The sequence below is a fragment of the Aricia agestis genome, chromosome Z (assembly GCF_905147365.1).
Source record: "Aricia agestis chromosome Z, ilAriAges1.1, whole genome shotgun sequence".
Lineage (NCBI taxonomy): Eukaryota > Metazoa > Arthropoda > Insecta > Lepidoptera > Lycaenidae > Aricia > Aricia agestis.
In genome coordinates this window covers 21,588,246-21,608,695 of record NC_056428.1, presented here as the reverse complement: position 1 = coordinate 21,608,695, position 20,450 = coordinate 21,588,246, and the positions used below count along the sequence as shown (strand labels likewise).

Genomic DNA, 20,450 nt, shown 5'->3' with positions numbered 1-20,450 from the left:
CGTCATAATGTGTTACATTAGATACAGTTAATATTATTAATAATATTATAATCCTGATATGATTTTTATGTGACACAAAAATTGGCTAAGGTACAAACTATTCATATTATCTAAGCTTCTGTAAAATAATAAAATCATTAAAATATTTTATGAATGTATAATTTTAATGAAGGTTATTAATAACTTTTATTGTTTATATAAAAAGAGATTTTTTATAAGATTTTTTAATTATAAGAGGTTTTTTTTTTCAGTGATAAATGAAAGTTTCCTTTTAGGGATTAAAATGCTTGATTAATTCAGTGTTTTCGTTACGCGGTTTACAACTAACTTTTATGTGTCGATTACGTAAAATTGGTAATTTAATTTAGAACTGTTTTAATTTTTCATACTATACACACTTCACATTACACTTTTATAATATCAGTAGAACAAAATAATTTTAAAAAGTTTTACTTTCCAAAATAAACATCTGAATATATACTGTGAGTTAGAATAAAAAAATATATTATGAAAGCTCTCAAGACGTAGACGTGACGTATCGAAAGCTTCAACATGTTAAAATAACATATCAGTAGAGCTTTTGTGAAGCTATCACTGTGTTTACTCTCAATAACGATTATCCTTTGTGAGAAATATCAATTTAATGTAGTGGCCAGTCAAGGATTTCTCTTCAGGGTTGCCACTTGAAGATAAGACATTTTTTGTCTATAAACTAGCTGTTCCGGTAAACGTTGTTTTGCCATATAAAGTATTTCGCCCATATTATTTTATTGAAGTGACAATGGTCACACACAAACAATGGTCGCCTAATTTACTAATATTTATTCAACAAATGCACTTATGAATATAGAAAGTAGATGTTTTCAAATTCTCAACCGTAGCCGATAGGCGATATGCTCGCTAAGATTCACGAAAATCGGTCGAGCAATTTCAGAGGAGTTCAATTACGCACACCGTTACACGAGAAATTTATTTATATTAAGAATTATTTACGTATTTTTTATAATTTTGTCTACAATTTGTAATTTTGAATACGTATATTTATGTTACATGGTAAATTATTTGTTTTATTATGATGTTATTATGTTTATAGGTAACGGAAAACTTCGAGGTAACTTGAAACTGAAATTTGAAAGTATACGACAGTATCTATCTCACAAAAAAAAAACCAGGAAAATACTCTTTATTTACATGTTCTTTTTGGCTTTGAATTTATCATTGATATAATTTAATTTATTTTAAATATTATTATATTAAAACCGTTGAGTAATTTTGTATAAACACAAAATTTTTCATATTATATTTTCAATTATAGTTTACTTTTGGTATGCAATTTATTATTTTGATCGTCTATCAACCCTATTCTTGAAGTTCGGTTACATCCATATTGTGACAGTCATTGATTGATCTAACAAAAGGTTTTAGTTATGTACAGGTGTGATCGTATACAGGTGAATGTTTAGTCTGTTTCAAGATTTTACATAATAAATACAACTATATAACTTGTTCCATGAAAAAATAAGAATATAAAAAAATAACATTCCTACTTGAAAAAAAAAAAACTGCTATTACACACAAAAGTGCCAAGTCGCTTAGGCAAAATGTGAAAAACATTTTTTTTGTGGTTGGCTGAAGATGCCGTGAAAATGTTTTCAGGAGTTTATTTTTTTGTGCCAAGTCTTGAAATGGAATAGAAAATTTACCTGTACCCGTAAAACCTGGAAGATGAGTTAAACAGTTAGTCCATTATTATAAGAAAGTGCATAAAAAAATATAGAAGTTTTTGGCAAGCTGTCAGAAAAACAAAATATTTTATTATCTTTAGATTGTTTTTAGTTCAACATGGAAATTATGTAAGAAATGTTTTAAAAGTAAAAATAAAGAAGTATTCTCTAAGAGTGACTTACCTAGAGATAAGTGGCTTCATTTATCCCACTTTTTATCTTCGCTATCAAATTCCAATGCACGGATGTCTGACCATGTCTTGCCCCTCATTAATAACTTCCAGAAACATTAAACCCGCATACGTAATCTATGATCGATTCGAATTTCAAAATGTTTACGGTATGGATTAAAATTCTTTAATTAAAATTTTTATTTATACCATTAATCATGGGAGAATTCGTTTTTTAATTTGAACTATAAATTTTGGTGTGATAGTTTCGGTGATTTATATGGGAATGTTTTGTGATGTGCATTTCCGGTTGTGGATCAATAAAAAGTTATTACACATGTGTCAGGTATTAGATATTATTTATAGCACCTATCAACGTAGGTGTCGAATTTAATACTATATACTAAAATTATTTATCTAAACATATTTATTTAGGGTTAGCAGCATAATGTTCCACAGTTAATTTTTCATGTTCACTTTATATTTTGTTATTTATATATTTTAGTAGTAAGTTGTACGTTGTTAGTTTAACATTATTTTACTTTACTATCTATCTTATATTAGATATTTGTATATTTTCTTCTCGCTTGCGCGTTGCTTTTGTGTTTTGCTGTGCGAACTGAATGATTTACCTATTTAAGCTATAAGGGACCTTTCAGACAGAGATTGGTCATGCGGTCAAGTCAGATACACATACAGGGGGTGTTCTGACCGCGTCAGAATTGTTTTTGTGTGACTGACCGCTCGACAGTAGAATGCGAACGCAGAACGCTGGAACGCGTGACCGCTTTCTGTCTGGTAGGTCCCTAAATGCTCAAAATATACATAAAGGTTTTTTTTCAGTTAGTGTCAAAAGTGAATGTATTCTTGATTATTATTAGCAATTTTCACTATTCAAAAACAATTATGTTCGCTATAGTAGGGGAGGGGAGGGTGCTATTAGTGTAGTCACTCAAGCGACATGAAGACCTAGTAGGTTTTTTACATTAGGTAAAACTGATAAATAATTAGCGGTGGGTTCAGAAACTGCAGCTATTTTAAAGTTTTGAAAAGAAAATATATTCAGTAAATTGCTTATGCATCTGGAACTGCCCCGGGGCAGGGCAGACAGGGCGGGCAGAATGGATACGGAAATAGCCGAACAAAACCGGTGATCCACGAAGCAGGTGGATCATCGGTTTTGTTGGGCTATTTTCGTATCCGATCGGCCGCCCTACCCGCCCTGCCCCGGGGTAGTTTTAGATGCTGAAAACGCTATTTTAAACCATGATAACTAGACTTATGTTGGAAGACTATATATACTAATATAAGCTTAATCTGACACGCTTGAGCTAGCATCCCCTACCTGAAATCCCCCCTTCCCCTCCCCAACTACTAGAGACAGCTGGCAACGTACGAAAAATTTGTTGTTTTCAAAAATTTGCAAAAATCATTCATCTATGACATTGAATAAATAAAAAAACCAACCTTAGATATATTTTTACTGTATTGTTTTAAGTTTATGCAATGTGTAGTAATGAATGTCTTGTTGTTTGTTTCAGATGTATATTTTAGCAAGTTTAGCGCTGTTTGCGTCGGCAGAAGCGTTTTTCCTCAAATGGGGTTCCGATTCGGGGTATGTATTCATTTTTATATTTTACTATTTTTGCAATGCGATGTTGCTCACTTATATGCTATGCGAAGTTTCTTTTGTAGATGCTTCCTTTCTTATTTGTATAATATTATGTATAAGCAGGCCTGTCCCACTCGCGAGAATAGGTATCGAACTGTAAGTACCACCCGCGGGTGGCCAATCAGTAGGGACTCACAAGCGAGCGGTGACGCACGCGCAAGATTTTTCGTCACGTATCTACTGTTTACTGATCATAGAGGAATTTTATTCATGATACTGATATAACCGCTGTGACAAAATCGTTATAAATCTTATAAAAATGAACAATTAAGAAAGGCCAATGAAATATGTATTTGAATAAGGTATTTAAATACAAAAGTAGATAAAAACTATACAAACATCAAATAAACCAATTTCATACAAAGAAACGCACAAACTACACAGAAATGAACACAAATTACTATGTTTAAATTGTAAAAGTTTCCTGCACTAGAATCGAATATATAAAACTACTATAAAATATAGGTTGGGTTACTAAAATTTTATATTACTATAAAAAGGATTGCTATTCATACCAATAGTAATTAAAAAAGAATATTTTCTAAAAGGCGAAAACCTTGATTTCGTCAGAAAAGGTACGAGTTATGCGATAGACAGAGAGCGGACATGTAGGTGAATATAATTGTAGGCACCTAGCACTGCGCGGTCGGAATTTGAACTTAATAGTATCGTAACATGAGTTGTTATTTCTTTAAACGGGTTTCGCAAGTGAGACTTCTGTTGGTACTACTAATATATATTCTGTGGTATAAGTTATAATAAGATTAAAAGCCGATATAGAATTATGTATAACGATACAGTATTTTTAATTAGACGTAAGTACCTAAATCGATTTCCATTAAATCGACATTTTGGTTTTTATTTTGCGTATCGATATTCTGTGTTCATAACACTAATTATTGCGCTGCGTCAATGTTTCTAACGGTTTTCGACATGACATCGACGTCATCTATTTCTACAAAATAGATCTAAAGCATTGATACCAAATTAGTATTATTGTAGCCTGGGCCTGTAGCCGAGACGTTCTCTTCATCGCTTCTTTATAGAATCGCTGATCAAAATGGAATTGACATTAGACAAGTCGAGCGTCAACGTTCTATATTATCGAACACTTATGTCAACTCCATACATTTTTATCGGCGATTCTATAAAGTAACGATAAAAAACCCTTGGCTAAAGACCTGTTTTAAATGACACAACTAACACGCAATTTCCATTGTTACAGTAGCCAGTCTCAGAAGAGTTGGGTGCAGCCTATGTCCCCGAATATGTCCCCCGCGTACCGATACCAATACATGTATCCGTACGAGTCTAGAAAGATATACCAGATGCCGCCCCAGCAATACCAACAGGAATATCAGCAGAACATAGCCCCTATCCCCATATCTGTCCCCGCCGGGGCCAGCCTCACACCGGTGTCCCTCCAGCACGTGCAACTCGTCCCCTGCATGTGCCCCGTCGCCCCCGAGGAGGCGGAAAAACTCCAGGAGCAAGTCGGCCCCGGACCCTACGTCGCGCAGACCTACACACCAAATTACTCCACCCCCCAACAGATACAGAACCTCGACAACAAGACAACAAAACAATAATTGCCAAACATAATATATTTATTTCTTCAATATATTAAATTAATATATTTAAGACTGAATTAGAGGCTATTTTTGATAATAAATTATTTTAAGAGTAAGCTGTGTTTTTACTGTTTCCTACGAAATTGAGTATTAAGTACTGGCGATCGCCCAATGGTCGAAATTTGACCTCAAATAAAAAATTAAATTATAAGTTTAAAATTTCAACGCTTTTCTATTTATATTCTAGTATCAAAATATTGACTTTATTATTTTTTAGCTACGAATAATAAAAACTAAGGAATCGTAACTCCCATACTATTACCGTTTTAAATTTGGTTCCTTTTGATCTGTCATATAACGTCAGCCTAGTACCGCTCAAGGTCACCTAAATATTGCAAATGTATTGAAATCTGTACCTAAGGTACACTTTTTTGACAAGTATTGTGGAGCATGTTTTTTGATGGAGTTACTTTTCCTTAGTTTTTATTATTCGTAGTTTTTTAGACATAATTCCAGCGACAGGCTCAGATTAATAAAGTCAAATGATGACAGACTGGCCGTGTAATAATTGTCTAATGTAGTATTTAAGATTCGATAATAAAAACTAAATCTATTTTCAATTTGACAACAGACTTCAACCATAAATAAAAAAATACAATTTGTGTGTCTTGGCTTGTCAATCAAAATCTCCTAGTGTGTGTAATGTTTTATTTGTTAAAAAATGTATGATAAAAGCATAATTTCAAAACAATATTAGCTCGATGCACTCCTTCACCATATAAACTATAACTGCGCAAATTTTCATTTTTCGTCAAAAATAGATCCAAAGTTTTTCGCTCGCGTATTGATATTTAAATTATAGACGAAAATAATAGTAACTAGTTTAAGAACAAAGCAACAAGTTAAAGTGTTCGGTATGTAACAACATGTAAAAGACACGAAAGCAGCTTTTTGATGTCGCTTAGAAATCATTTTCTTCACTCAGTTTTCTGAAAATAACATGCTTATTTTCATAAAACTACATGCTTTTTGCATTGCATTTCATAAAACTACATAAAATCACGTTCTGACGATCATTAGCATCCCGATCACATAATTTGGTTTTAAACGACCTCCCCACGTCGCCCCATGATGGAGAAATACAAGCGATTACGACTGGGGGTGATCCCAGATCGTTACTTTATCGCTTCTTTATAGAATCGCCGATAAAAAGGTATGGAATTGACATAAGACGAGTCGAACGTCGACGTCGTATTATTAACGAACGCTTATGTCAATTCCATACATTTAGGTTGGCGATTCTATAACGAAGCGATAAGGAAAAAAAAGAGCGTGTGTGCCGAGCACACGTGTCAGAAGTGAAACTTAGTCAAAATCGTGGCCTTACTCCGTGACGGTATCGCCATGACGCGACCTTGAAATTTTACTAAGTTTCACTTCAAAAAGTTTTGGCTAAATGGCCTGCGGTGGAACAAACTTTTCTAGGATCGACATCGATCAAAGTCATCCACATAGATGAAGTGGATTTCTAACAATTTAAAAAAAAAATTGTTTTATTGCATAAATGGAATCTGTAGGACCGAAAGATATGAAATTAAAAAAAAATATGAATTTTATATATAGCCAGACATATTAGCCGGGCGATGAAGAAGGTGGGTTACAAGGTTTGTTCAAATCATAAGCTTAAAATGAGATATTGCTCTTATGCTATAATGTGTTAGTTCATCAAATTACGTTTTCGATTATCCTTGATATAGACAGTTTGACAATCGTGGTTGTAGTCATAACTCATAGTTATCAACCGGACCAACATTTGAGGGCAGATTCTAATAAAGATCCTCTCAAATATCATGCTAATGTACAATAATTTAGTATTATGTCAACAATAATGATGTATCCTATTGTAGAATCACACACCGTGTCTAAGCTACCGATCATGATCGCACGTCACGTAATATTCACGAAGGCATAAAATTATTGTTCAAATTCCGGCAACGCACTTGGCATATTCTATGTATATAAATAACACCGACACCGGTTTCGGTGACGCTGGCCGTTCTCATTGAAACCAGGTCAGTTACTCAGGAGTAATTTTATAGTGCCCAAGTGTGTGCGCAGTACACAAGAGCACACTCTCTATTCCTTGGGATACTCTGACGAATAATGCGCACCCAAGAATGGATATGGGTCATCCATTCTTGGGCCTCTATCATAGTAGGGCGTCTATGATAGAGAATATTATGATATAAAAATAACCTGAATGAGCTCAAAGTTTATATAATACTTTTATGATTTACAGAAATAAATTCAAAAATGTTCTATGAGACAGTAAACTCTTCATTGAATAAAGTAACTGCAATAATGCACCAACCACCACCACCATGTAACTGTATCAATTAATTTCATTTTCCAGAAAATTTATATTAAAATATAAAAAACATTTTATATAACTTTTTGATAAGGAAATTTTTGTCATCTACTATCTACCTCAAAACTTTTTACAATCACTTTTAAATATAGGCCAACGATAAAATCAATATCTTAACTTTTCTATTAGTGTATTGAAAGTAAATTCAGACTACGTATGTTTTTTGCACGAACTTCGGTCGGTTGGAAGCGGGAAATGACGCAATGGCTTTCATTGTGTTCTAGATAAAAATCGAACACAACAGAAAGAAATAGGAAGTGCGAACATTGAGATAAATACCTACTTACTTACTGCACGTAATCAGTGAAATGGTTTTTGCATTTTAAACGAGGAAGGAAAGTGTTTACCTATATTTTCTTATCATTTACGTGGCTTGAACTATATAGTCTAAAGTCTAAACCAGAGGTTCTTCTTAGAAGTTTTGTTCAGCCGAACCCTCTCGAAAGGCAATTTTTTTGCCGGAACCTGATATTAAAGAAAATGTTTGGACGTTGAGCTACATAAATAAAATAAAACATGTTTTATTTCTGAGTAAATTTGAATCAATTTTTTTCAGAATGTCTACCTGATGCCTACCACCGGTTCGGGAACTACCCCGGCGAGAACAACTGGCGTAAGAAACTCGCACGGGTCCCACTTTTTTACCAAAAAAAAACTGTAGTAAAAAGTGGATAATCGTGACGGATATTTTACCGAAAAACATTGACTAGAATTTTTTTTTTTTTTTTTTTTTTTATTAAATAAGGGGGCAAACGAGCAAACGGGTCACCTGATGGTAAGCAACTACCGTCGCCCATGGACACTCGCAACATCAGAAGAGCTGCAGGTGCGTTGCCGGCCTTTTAAGAGGGTATACGCTCTTTTCTTGAAGGTTTGCAGGTCGTATCGGTCCGGAAATACTGCTGGTGACAGCCCATTCCAGAGTTTTACAGTGCGCGGCAGAAAGTTACGCGAAAAACGCACTGTGGAAGACTGCCACTCATCAAGGTGATGAGGATGGTATGTTTTTCGCGTGGGACGATAGCGAAAAGTTGCAGGTGGTATGATTCCGAACAATTCCTCAGAGCACTCCCCGTGATACAACCGATAGAGGATGCAGAGTGAAGCAACATCTCGGCGTAATTCCAGGGGGTCCAAGCTGTTTGAAACACTATGGCAGTCAACAATTCGAGCAGCCCTTCGTTGGATACGATCCAGAGGGAGCAGTTGGTATTTTGGCGCCCCTGCCCAGAGATGAGAACAATATTCCATATGAGGCCGAACCTGCGCCTTGTAGAGTTGTAGGCGTTGGTCCGGACTGAAGTACTGTCTCGCTCTGTTAAGAACGCCAAGCTTCTTCGAGGCTAATTTGGCCTTACCCTCAAGATGATATCGAAACTGGACTTCGCTCGATATGTTGACGCCAAGTATCTCAATGCTAGGGGAGATGGTTAAAGATGTGCCCTCGAAACGAGGATAAACGACCATTGGTGACTTTTTAGTGGTGAACGCGCAGACTTGTGTCTTGGCGGGGTTGAATTGGACTAAGTTACGTCTACCCCATTCAGAGACCTTCTCCAATGAATTCTCCACCTTAGACACAAGTTCGTTTCGACTCTCAGTGACATTTTGCCGAGAAATATTAGGGGAGCCGGTATATACAGCATCACCTGTACTATCATCCGCATAGCAATGAATGCCTTTGGTTTGTAACATGTCATTGATATGCAGTATGAATAGAGTAGGCGATAGCACACAGCCCTGAGGGACACCAGCATTAACAGACTGAGTTTCCGAGCATTCGCCGTCAACTACGACCTTTATGCTTCTGTCTGCTAAGAAACTAGTGACCCACTTACATAATTTCTCGGGCAGCCCGTATGATGGAAGCTTTGATAGCAGCGCTTTATGCCAAACCCGATCGAAGGCCTTCGCAATGTCCAAACTAACAGCCAATGCCTCTCCCTTCGACTCAATTGCCTGAGCCCAACGATGAGTCAGGTATGCCAAGAGATCACCAGCCGAGCGACCCTTACGGAACCCGTATTGTTTGTCGCTTAGCAATCCCTGGCCGTCCAAGTATCGAAGAAGCTGGCTATTGATAATGGATTCCATTATCTTCGAGAAGAGAGAGGTTATAGCGATTGGTCTGTAGTTGGAAGGATTTGAGCGATCACCTTTTTTGGGGATCGGGTGCACCAAGGCTGTCTTCCAGGAAGCCGGGACGATGCCAGTGGAATAGGAGAGCCGAAAAAGTCGCGTCAAGACCGGAGCCAACTCTGGAGCACACTTTTTCAACACAATAGGCGGGATTCCGTCAGGCCCACTCGACTTTTGGATATCAAGGGAACAGAGGGCTTTTCGCACTGAGCGCTGATGAAACCGTATATCCGACATGATGCTCGTGCATCGCGGTATGGTCGGCGGTTTCTGCCCCCCGTCACCCAGGGTCGAGTTTGACGCAAAGAGCTTGCCCAGAAGATCGGCTTTGTCTTTTGCGTCCTGGGCCAACGATCCATTTCCTACGTGTAGGGATGGTAGGGTTGGCTTGCAGAAATTTCCTTCAATAGCTTTGGCCAGAGACCAGAATGCACGGGTTCCCGAGGGGAGGCGCTCAAGTCTCTTGCCAATTCTATTGACGTGCTGTTGCTTTGCCCGAGTAATCTCTTTCTTGAGGGACCTAGAGGCAAGGTTGTACTCCTTTTTATATGTGCTGGTATTTAAATCCCGAGCAGACACTGCGTTGGCCCAGGATTGGTAAGCCTCCTGCTTCCGGCGAGAAGCTTTTTTGGGGGATGAACCAAACCAGGGACGAAATCTGCCGCCAGTTGGCACTACAGAGGTCGGAATGAAAAGTTCCATCCCCTGCATCACCACATCGGCAACAGCGTTGGCAGTGTTGTCGAGATCATCCGGCGAGAAGCACACATGCCCCCAAGGATAGGATGCAAAAAACGACCGCATCCCATCCCAGTCTGCTGACTTATAGTGCCACACACGACGGTATTTAACAGCGCGCTGTCTTAACACCGTCGTAAGTGGCACAGAACTCCTAACAAGGCAATGATCCGATGAACCAAGTGGTGCGGTTACGGATATTTGATAGCCGTCAGGATTTGAAGTCAGCAGGAGGTCCAACAAGGAAGGATTCTGACCATCCACATCTGGGATTCGCGTAGGCGTAGTAACCAGTTGTGTCAAGTCGTTCGCAAGGGCAAAGTTGCAGACAGATCTCCCCGCGTGATCAGTTTTACTGGAATTGAGCCAGTCGGCGTGGTGGGCATTAAAGTCGCCAAGTATTATGATCTCTGCGGATGGGATCTGCCGCTGCACAAAATCTGAAGCAGCTTGTAGGTGCTCCAAGAGTCGGTCCGTCTCGGGGTCACCCTATACCTTGTTTCGTAAAGTGATTTCATACAGTGAACTCTATTGGAAAACATACACACCATATCATTAGTTTGTATACTTGCTAAGTCGACTTAACTCGACTAACGGCGGTTCCCAATATTTGATCTATCTCTGGTTTGGCCCTACTAGAGATAGGAGCTCACATTAGACATTAGAGACATATATTTTATGTAGTGTAGTAGGGCAAAACAAGAGATAGATCAAATTTTGGGAACGGCCGTATGTAATACTCACTGCCGTACTCAGAGACGTTTAAAATTATGATTAACCTTAAATTTAATGAAGAGTTTGACAGATAATGTATGGGATTTATGTAAACATTTTCATTTAATTACATTTAAGTAAATTAATCGGGGTCCCTGAGTACGGCGGTTAATAGTAGTACTTAGTGCGAATTGCAAAATTTAAACCAGACCCTAATAATGAATGACAGTAATTATATAGAAAGGAAAAGTGATGGATTTAACAAGAGATATTTGCTGGGAGTTGTGTTATTGTCTGAACGTTCGCACGAATTAACTTCACATTAGACATTACCAATTATTATTAATACGAGTATTATAGTTGATGGATTTATTGCTTATTAACCGACATAACAAAAAAGGAAGTTATCAATAATTAGACCCGTATGTAAAATATATGTACTACTATTTCCAGAACTGGCCGGTTTTCGTATATTTTCCTAAGTAATTTAAGTAAAGTTAGTCTGAACAAATGTGCCTTTCAGAAGTGTATGTATGTATGTATGAAAGTTTTTATGTCTGTGTTCGCTTATCTCCGGAAATACCAGTCTGATTTAAGTATCTATCTATTTTTATGTTATACCAGATATTTTTCAACTTATGGAATACTGCAAGTTTCATCAAAATCAGTTCAGTAGTTTTTGAGATAGAGAATTTTGAAGTTGGTTTTAATAATCATTTATCTAATGGTATTTATCTTACGATTGTAACATGTAAGATTTTAATGTTTTATTGATAAAAATCCATACGACGATCGACAACTCTGTGGCTCGGTTGATGGGCTGTTGGTAGAGCCTCAAGCCGGGTGTCGCGGGTTCGAATCCCGCCGATGGAACAAAAAGTTTTCAAAGTTCCTGGGTCATGGATGTGTATTAAATATGTGTTTAATAATGTGATAAAAATCTTAAATATATGTATAGTATAAAAGTATTAAAATATATATTTCCGTTGTCTGGTACCCGTAACACAAGTCCTTCAGGTAATTAGCACGGGGCGAGACTGACGTGGTGTGAAGCGTCCATAGATATTATTTTACCTTAACCATAATGCGCATAGTTTCAACTTTTAATTCTGGCAGCATCTGAAATTTTTCACCACCTGCCAGAAACATGATATGCGTACAGCGTAATAATAATTTATTAAGGGTCTACCAGGATCTGATGGCAAGATAGCTTGTTTGTTTGTTTCAGTTGTATTTATGGGGACCCCTAAAATTTTAAATATTTGTTTCACTTTTGTATAAAAATCTTAATGCGGTTCACAGACTACATCTACTTACCAAGTTTCAATAGTATAGCTCTTATAGTTTCGGAGAAAAGTGTCTGTGACATACGGACGGGCAGACAGACAGACAGACATGACGAATCTATAAGGGTTCCGTTTTTTGCCATTTGGCTACGGAACCCTAAAAAATGTTTTATTCCAATTACCCCGGTATTGCTAGAGTCAATTTATTTTCTCACTTTTTGCCATCAGATCCAGAATCTGACAGACCTATAAGTACGAGTACATATGCAAAATTCGATGATCACATGCATAATATTACAAATTAGGTTTCTTGATTTGAGCTTAAAAATCTCCATAAAATGTACGGACTGTATGGTGTAACAAAACGATTTGTAAATTTTACTGTAGGTGAAGAGTTCACAGTGAAAGTAGCAGCGCTGAAAGGGTAACTTTTTTCACCTTTGTATGGGAAAATTCACGATGCTCGGGCGCTGACCCATACAAATCACTAAAAAAATTGCTCTTTCAGCGCTGCTACTTTCACAGTGAACTCTATATAAGGAACACGTACACACCCTAAGGTATTAGATATAACTTAGTTTTGTTACACCCTGTTATATTGGTTGGTATGTTCAAGAAAAGGAAATTAATCGTCATTCAAAATAGTCTTGTACCGTACTCAAGCTCCGATTTCTGAAACCCTAGCTCGACCTCTTCAGTCATGACTCTTCTGTCTACTCTGACTCATGAGTCATGACTCGTGCCCAGATTTCTAGGTTTTTTGACAGGAGTTAAAATTTTCAGTAGCGTTGTTGACAGACTTTAGATTATTCTAATTCAGTATGGGTGCTCCCTCAGGAGGGAGCCTACGCCAGTCTGCCATGAGTGCGGCGCTGCGGAGGACAAGGCCCAGCACACCCTCGAGGTGTGCGATCGTTGGGCCGTGCAGCGCCATGATCTCATGGCGGTGCTTGGGCGGGCCCTCTCGCTCTCGAGCATGGTTCGCTGCATGCTCGAGAGCGATGAGGCCTGGCAGGCGGCGGTCTCTTTCTGCGAAACCGTCCTTTCGCAGAAAGAGACCGCGGAGCGGAACAGAGAGGATGACCCATCCTCCGTTCCGCTTTGCTGATGTAGGACGAGAGTGCGGAGGCGTCGTTACACGAACCTCCAAACTTCCGTCTAATCCGGGGCTCCGGGCAAGGATGGGAACCTGCCTGGCTTAGCTAGTCCCGGCGCCGAGGGGAACGCTTCAGTTTGCCGGAGTGTTCCCTTACTTTAGTGGAAGTTCGGTCCCTTTTACCTCAAAAGGGCCGGCCGGTCGTGGAGGGAGTCCTGTGTCAGACAGATCCAGGATATCCTTCCGTATATGGCTGAAGACAAACCGCAGGTGGTTTTAGTGGGTAAGAGTCCCACATACCCCCGGGGTGCTTCAGCTTACTGAGGCACATCCCCAACCCGGAGCACCCATGATGGGTTTCCCCTGCGAACCAAAAAAAAAAAGTATGGGTGCTCCCTCACCGCAAGCATACTTGTAATGTAACATTATATAGATTCGTTTTTGAGCATTACATTACAATACTACCTCCCTGTCTGACGAGCATTCGCGTGTAATGTCACAAGTTGTATCAAGATATTATATATACGGTATCATTACAAGGTGCGCATTGTAATGCTCGACTCTGTAACTTTACATTACAAGCGAATGCTCCCAGTGAGGGAGTACTATTTAGTAATGTCACTGAAATAATCTGACTACAGGCAATTCGGTGCATTCCAATGTCAGTTTACATTATTCTATTAGCAATAACCGGCCATTAGCCAATTAAAACCCAAAATCCGAATCTAAAATGAGGCCTAAGAATAACTGGTTTTCCCAAAGATGTATGATCTTAATGGATGGATAAGCACCGGCACAATAGAAAAGTCTAGATAATATATACGCTCATATATATAAACAGCTTGCATTATACTTGCATCGTCAGTCAAGTGCAGTAAAGTGCCTCGCATCTTCGTTTGCAGTAAACGTAATTTTTTGTCACAGTGCTTTCCACATTGTTATAGACAATAGAAATGGATTGCAGAAAAGTGGTGAGTTTTTACCATTGCTTATCTCTTGTGCTTTGCGAAATTTAATTGGTGATGCAATTTTTGTTTACACTTATACCTATATCTAAATTATAAACGTAAACTTGGAGACGTAAACGGATATTGGATTTGTTATATTTACATTTTTTAAAATTCTTATTACTTTTTTATCCATAAGTATTAAACTTCCTTCATTATATTACAATCAGAATATGCAAAACTGCGAAAGGATTTTCAGTTTTTAAGAGATTAAGGGCCTGTTTCACCACTTTCTGATTTAAAAGTGCCGAATATGCTATTCACAACTTTTTTGACAGATTCTCCATACTTGATCTGTCGAGTTAATTGGTGGATAGCCTATTCGTCACTTATCAGGAACTACTGTAACAGGCCCTTAATAATTATTATGTTTGAACTCTTCTTTAATTTACTGATATGATGATGTATAATTTTTTGAATTTTTCCGAATTACCTTTAAACAGTTTTACAATAAATAAATATAAGTTTTTACTATTTTAGCTGCCAGTATTTTAAACACTAATAAGTGTTGATTTTCTTTTTCAGCTGTTATTTTGTCTCGCTGTCTTCCTGGCTATACTCGTCACAGCAGAGGGGTGAGTTTCTGTAGAATCACTAATCCAGCGATTCTCAAAGTTTTTTGTTGGCAGAACCCTTTTAATAAGTAACATTTCTGGCGGACCCCAAAAAAAAAGAATGTTTTCTCATATTCAAAAATGAGATGTATCCGTGATGGACGATGGTGTCTGATGATATTTCTAAAAACAATTCGTGTATCGCTCGCTGAGCCCCTAATAGCATTTGCGAAGGTCCACGGAGCACACTTTACTGGCTGCACTGATCAGCTAAAATGGTCACATTAAGCAATTCCTCTGAATCAATTCAGCAAATGAATTGTCAAAACTGTCAAACTGACGAATTTGTCAAATCAGTAGGAGTTACTAGACATGAATTGCAAGCAGAGTGACCATTTTGCGACTTTAAAAAAATGAATCATACCTATTATGATTCATAATATAATATTATATTATTCTCCAAAGCGACCATTTTAGCCCCGCTTTTTTTATTCCTTCCATTTATTTGTTACTTTGCCATACAACATAACTTAATTCTTAACCAATGATGACTCCGAAGTCCGAAACTGCATCAACGATTTTGATACAGTTTCTGATTGAAAATATCTTAGCTATTTTATTTAAAAGCATACTTGAAATGCTTTGGCATAGGCATCAACTCGCGTAATTTTAAAGATCTTCAATATACTACACATCCACAGAATTAGACCAATAATATTATATAACGCTCTGTGCTATACATTGCTTTCTATCTTGTGGCTGTCACCACTATCATCACTTTTTATGATCATAATAATATCTAAGCTAAACATTTCTGACCTTGTAACATAATATACGCTATCAAGTATCAACTGTTTTTGCAAAAAAAATTCTCGGATTTCTCAACGAATTTTTTCAAACGCGAAATGTCGAATAAGGCATGAGTCATTCTATATTCTAACAATGGAGAAATTTAACAAGCAATATTAAAGTAAATGTGTAGTATTACGTTCAATATAACCGTGTAGGAACTGTCGTGACAACGCACAAGGAACAAACGCGATGCAAGGAAATATCCAAACTGCTGTTTATAATTTTTTCAAATCATAAGTAACATCAAATGACATTGTTTAATGAAAGCGATTATTGTAGTCTATTCGCGTTAATACAGTGAATGTCAACGTATCATGAGTACGTAATGCGCTACAATTTATTATTTGTACATTTTCTAATATCGTAGTTAATGTGAAAATAGCTTATTATGCGCTATGGATAGTAATATTCTGATTTGATGACACTTTACTCGAATCCTTACTAACATAATAAATGCGAAAGTGTGTCTGTCTAAACGGCTTAGTGGATTAAGATAAAATTTGGTATGGAAATAGAAACGTACAAAGGAAGGGACATGGGATAGTTAGTTCCCGCGATATTCGAATTTTTGTCGTAAGTCGTAATGGAGTTGTGGGAGTCATCTATTTGAAATCTCTAAAGGTGGCTTTCGGATCTTTGCTGCGAGCGACCGCGACCGACGAAAATTTAAACGAAATGCCACTTTATGACATAGGCTATAGGTTTCATTTTACTACGCTACTAGCTTTTACGCCGCCGCCGCCGGCGGGAGCGTGGGTCGCCACACAAATGTCAATAGAAAATGATGCCTATAGTGTATGTCATAAGAGTAGCATTTTATTTGAATTTCTATCGGTCGCGGTCGCTCGCGGCAAAGATCCGAAAACCACCTTAACTGCCAACTGTCGCACTCAGAGACGAACATAATTTTTTTTATGAGATAAGGGGGCAAACGAGCAAACGATGGAACAACGACGACCTGATGGAAAGCAACTTCCGTCGCCCATGGACACTCGCAGCATCAGAAGAGCTGCAGGTGCGTTGCCGGCCTTTTAAGAGGGAATAGGGTAATAGGGGAAGGTAGGGATGGAAAGGGAACGGAATAAGGGAGGGTAGGGAAGGGAATAGGATAGGGGATTGGGCCTCCGGTAAACTCACTCACTCGGCGAAACACAGCGCAAGCGCTGTTTCACGCCGGTTTTCTGTGAGGACGTGGTATTTCCCCGGTCGAGCCGGCCCATTCGTGCCGAAGCATGGCTCTCCCACGTCATAATTACAAAAAAGGTCCAAATATTATCTGTCAAACTCTTAATTAAATTGAAGTTTAATCATCATTAAATGTCTCTGAGTTCGACAATAATTAATGTTACACCACTTGTACCCAAAATACTATAATATAGACAGGGTTCCCTAGAACATATTTTTTTATTACTATCAAGATATTTTTTTGTGAGTAGTCAACCAAGTTTTGTTGATTACAGAACCCTAAAACGAAACCCGAAACCAGCTGATATCTTGTATATTGATAGGTTAATAGTTATATAATAATTATATAACTATTAACCTATCAATATAACTCTTAAATTATTTAAGAGTAACATTGTCCTATAAAGAGAACAATCCATATTTTAGGAATAGGAAAAGGGCCATCAAATCAAAGTATGAAATCCTTTCTATCTCTGTTAGCTACCACTTACGAGGTTTTTCGCAGATAAAAATGTTGTTCGTCTTATCAAAATGAAGCTACTCACAAAACATTTGCTTGATAGTGATACAATAAGATTGTTTTAGGGAACCCTGACGTAAATATTATGCGTTTTCTTACAGGCGGACCAAAAAGGTTGTCATCCACGTTCCATACAAGGTGAAGAAGATCAAGCACACGCACACAGTGTACAAGACCATCCATCATCATCACACCCACCACGACCACGAGTTGGGTCTACCGTCGGAGGAGCACGAGCATTTCCACCACATGCATCTGGATCCCCCAGCTGGGGCGCACAGCCAGCCAATTCCAGGGATTGGAATTCCAGAATTCCTGCCGGATGTCCCCCTGGAATTGCCCCTGGAGATTCCAGATGTGCCGCACGATATTCCAGGATTCCCGAGCAAGCACATCAGGCCGCTTTATAGACGAGACTAAAGAGGTAAAGGATGATCCTCTATTTACCAATTTCTCTATATTCTCAGTATACGGTTTTGTCTATCAACACTTCAGCTGATTTTACGCTTTTACTCCACTGGTCTTCATACATTCTAAATAATATATGTGGCCTTTTAGCGCTCATTTCTTAATTTTTAAGGTTCCGTACCCAAAGGATATCCTATAACTAGACATCGATGTCTGTCCGTCTGTCTGTTTGTCTCCAGGCTGTAACTCAAGAACGGTACCCGCGGTGGACCTACGTAATTTGGCTGCGTTGTGTCAAACCTAGCCGACAGATCGCGATTTGAAATATTTAACTGACATAACCTGACCGAGTGACGTAAGTCCGTCAACTGCCTATGAATCAGTTTTCAAAATTCATCAAATTCTTCGATGGTAATAAATATTATCACCCTTGGAGTTAGAGCGTTTCAGAAGTCACCAGTCACAAAAGTCGCAATCTTCTATATATATATATATATATATATATATATATATATATATATATATATATATATATATATATATATATATATATATATATATATATAAAACTCAAAGGTGACTGACTGATTGACATAGTGATCTATCAACCCCAGCCCAAACCACTGGACGGATCGGGCTGAAATTTGGCATGCAGGTAGATGTCGACATAGGCATCAGCTAAGAAAGGATTTTGATAAATTCCAACCTCAAGGGGTTAAAATAGGGGATGAAAGTTTGTATATAATAATACTTCTTAACGCGAGCGAAGCCGCGGGCAAAAGCTATAATATAAACATCTTTTTGACAGTGCCAGCCTGAAGTCATCTTAGCATAATTTTACATGTTTTTTTTTAGAATTTCACTTGTTTTTGTAAGTTTCATACAATTTTAGTTAAGGTTACCTTCAATTTATAACTTTTTTATTATCATTCATTAACTTTGGTCTCTCACTGTCCGTTCATCCCCAATTAATGTTCAATGTTTTTTTCCAGGGTTTTTGGGTTCAAAATACTGTTTTATTTTCAGAACTACAATTGAAGTGAAGTCGTCTGCAAGAAATGCGCCGTTTGTCAACCGTCTACACACTTTCAACCGGCGTGGGAAAAATATTTGGATGAATGTACAAAGCTAATCTTAAGTTATTTTATGTGTGCGTTAGCTATCTAAGATTTTATCTCATTTTTCGACCAACTTCCAAAAAGGAGGAGGTAATACGTTCGGCTGTATGTATTTTTTATTTTAAAGGCAGTTTAAATTGTTTTTTTCATTGATCTCTGTTTATAAGTCACCGATTTTTAAACATGCATTTTCTTAAATATTTTCAGTTTTTAATTATTAAGACGACATTTTTTAGCTTGTCAACGCTTTCCTCAATTTAATTAAATTAATTAAAAAATTAAAACTTTCCAGTTCTAACCAAAGATTGTTTATTTATTTTTGATTTACTAAAATTTACTAAATTATCTTAGTTTAGTTAATATTATCAGTAAATATGGAATGGAAACAGGAAAAGTGACACAAACTTTTTATGGCGAGAGGCACTGAATAAAAATAAATGAGAGTAGGTAGGCTTCTTTTATTTTAAAGAGCGAAGCGTAAACATTAAAAATTAATAAAAGACTATTTTAATAATAAAAGAAAGATTTTGTGTAAAAATAAAGGTTTGTTATTGTTTACCGTACTTTATTTTTTGTTTTTTTTTTCTAGTCACGTAATCACTTTTCGCTACGGTTTCTGTCAATTGGTATTTGACACTGTTTGGTTTGTTTGAACATTGTTTTATTATTTTAAGATTATTATTAGATATTATTACTTAGTTATTTAGTAATGTTATATTTTCGTTTTTTGTGATATTTTTTTGCTTTTTTCTTTAGATAGTATATTTCATTTCCTTTTCATGTAGTTGCCTTGTTAATTAATTATGAATTTTTGATCATTGTATCATTTAATGTTATTTTGTAGTAAATATTTATGGAAATAAGTGTTTTTGTTAAATTGTATCATCTTTATTAATTTATAACTTCATCTTAGTTTGTATCTAGTTTTTAACAATAAACAATTAATCATTATTTATTAAAAAGTATTTCTAAATTAATACCTACATTAAAATACATTTTTTCTTTGACCTTTTATATTTGTTAATAATAATTTTCCTTAAAACCGCAGATTGTAATATAGACAAGGACAACCACAAATTTTGACGCCATATACAAATAGATTTTAGCAATTTTGTGGTTAATTCACTCCATTGCGTTTTAGTAGGTACGGAGTAATGAAATTTGAACTAAGAAGGGTTCTAAAATCAATAATTATTATGCATTTATTTTACCTTTAGTGAGATCGAAAATATCCGATCGAGAATATATGTTGTAATTTTACTTCTTAG

General features: G+C 36.9%; 2 protein-coding genes across 2 annotated transcripts; both read left to right on the top strand.

Moving 5' to 3' along the window:
- Positions 1-3,435: 3,435 nt before the first annotated feature.
- LOC121738616 lies at positions 3,436-5,155 on the top strand. The gene is made up of 2 exons (XM_042130788.1): positions 3,436-3,509; positions 4,792-5,155. Exons 1-2 carry the CDS (start codon positions 3,436-3,438, stop codon positions 5,153-5,155), a joined length of 438 nt encoding a protein of 145 aa, XP_041986722.1.
- Positions 5,156-14,452: 9,297 nt separating this feature from the next.
- Positions 14,453-18,076, top strand: LOC121739308. The gene is made up of 3 exons (XM_042131686.1): positions 14,453-14,509; positions 15,071-15,120; positions 17,758-18,076. The coding sequence occupies exons 1-3, from the start codon at positions 14,492-14,494 to the stop codon at positions 18,074-18,076; spliced, it is 387 nt and encodes a 128-aa protein (XP_041987620.1). The 5' UTR covers positions 14,453-14,491.
- The last annotated feature ends 2,374 nt before the right edge of the window (positions 18,077-20,450 follow it).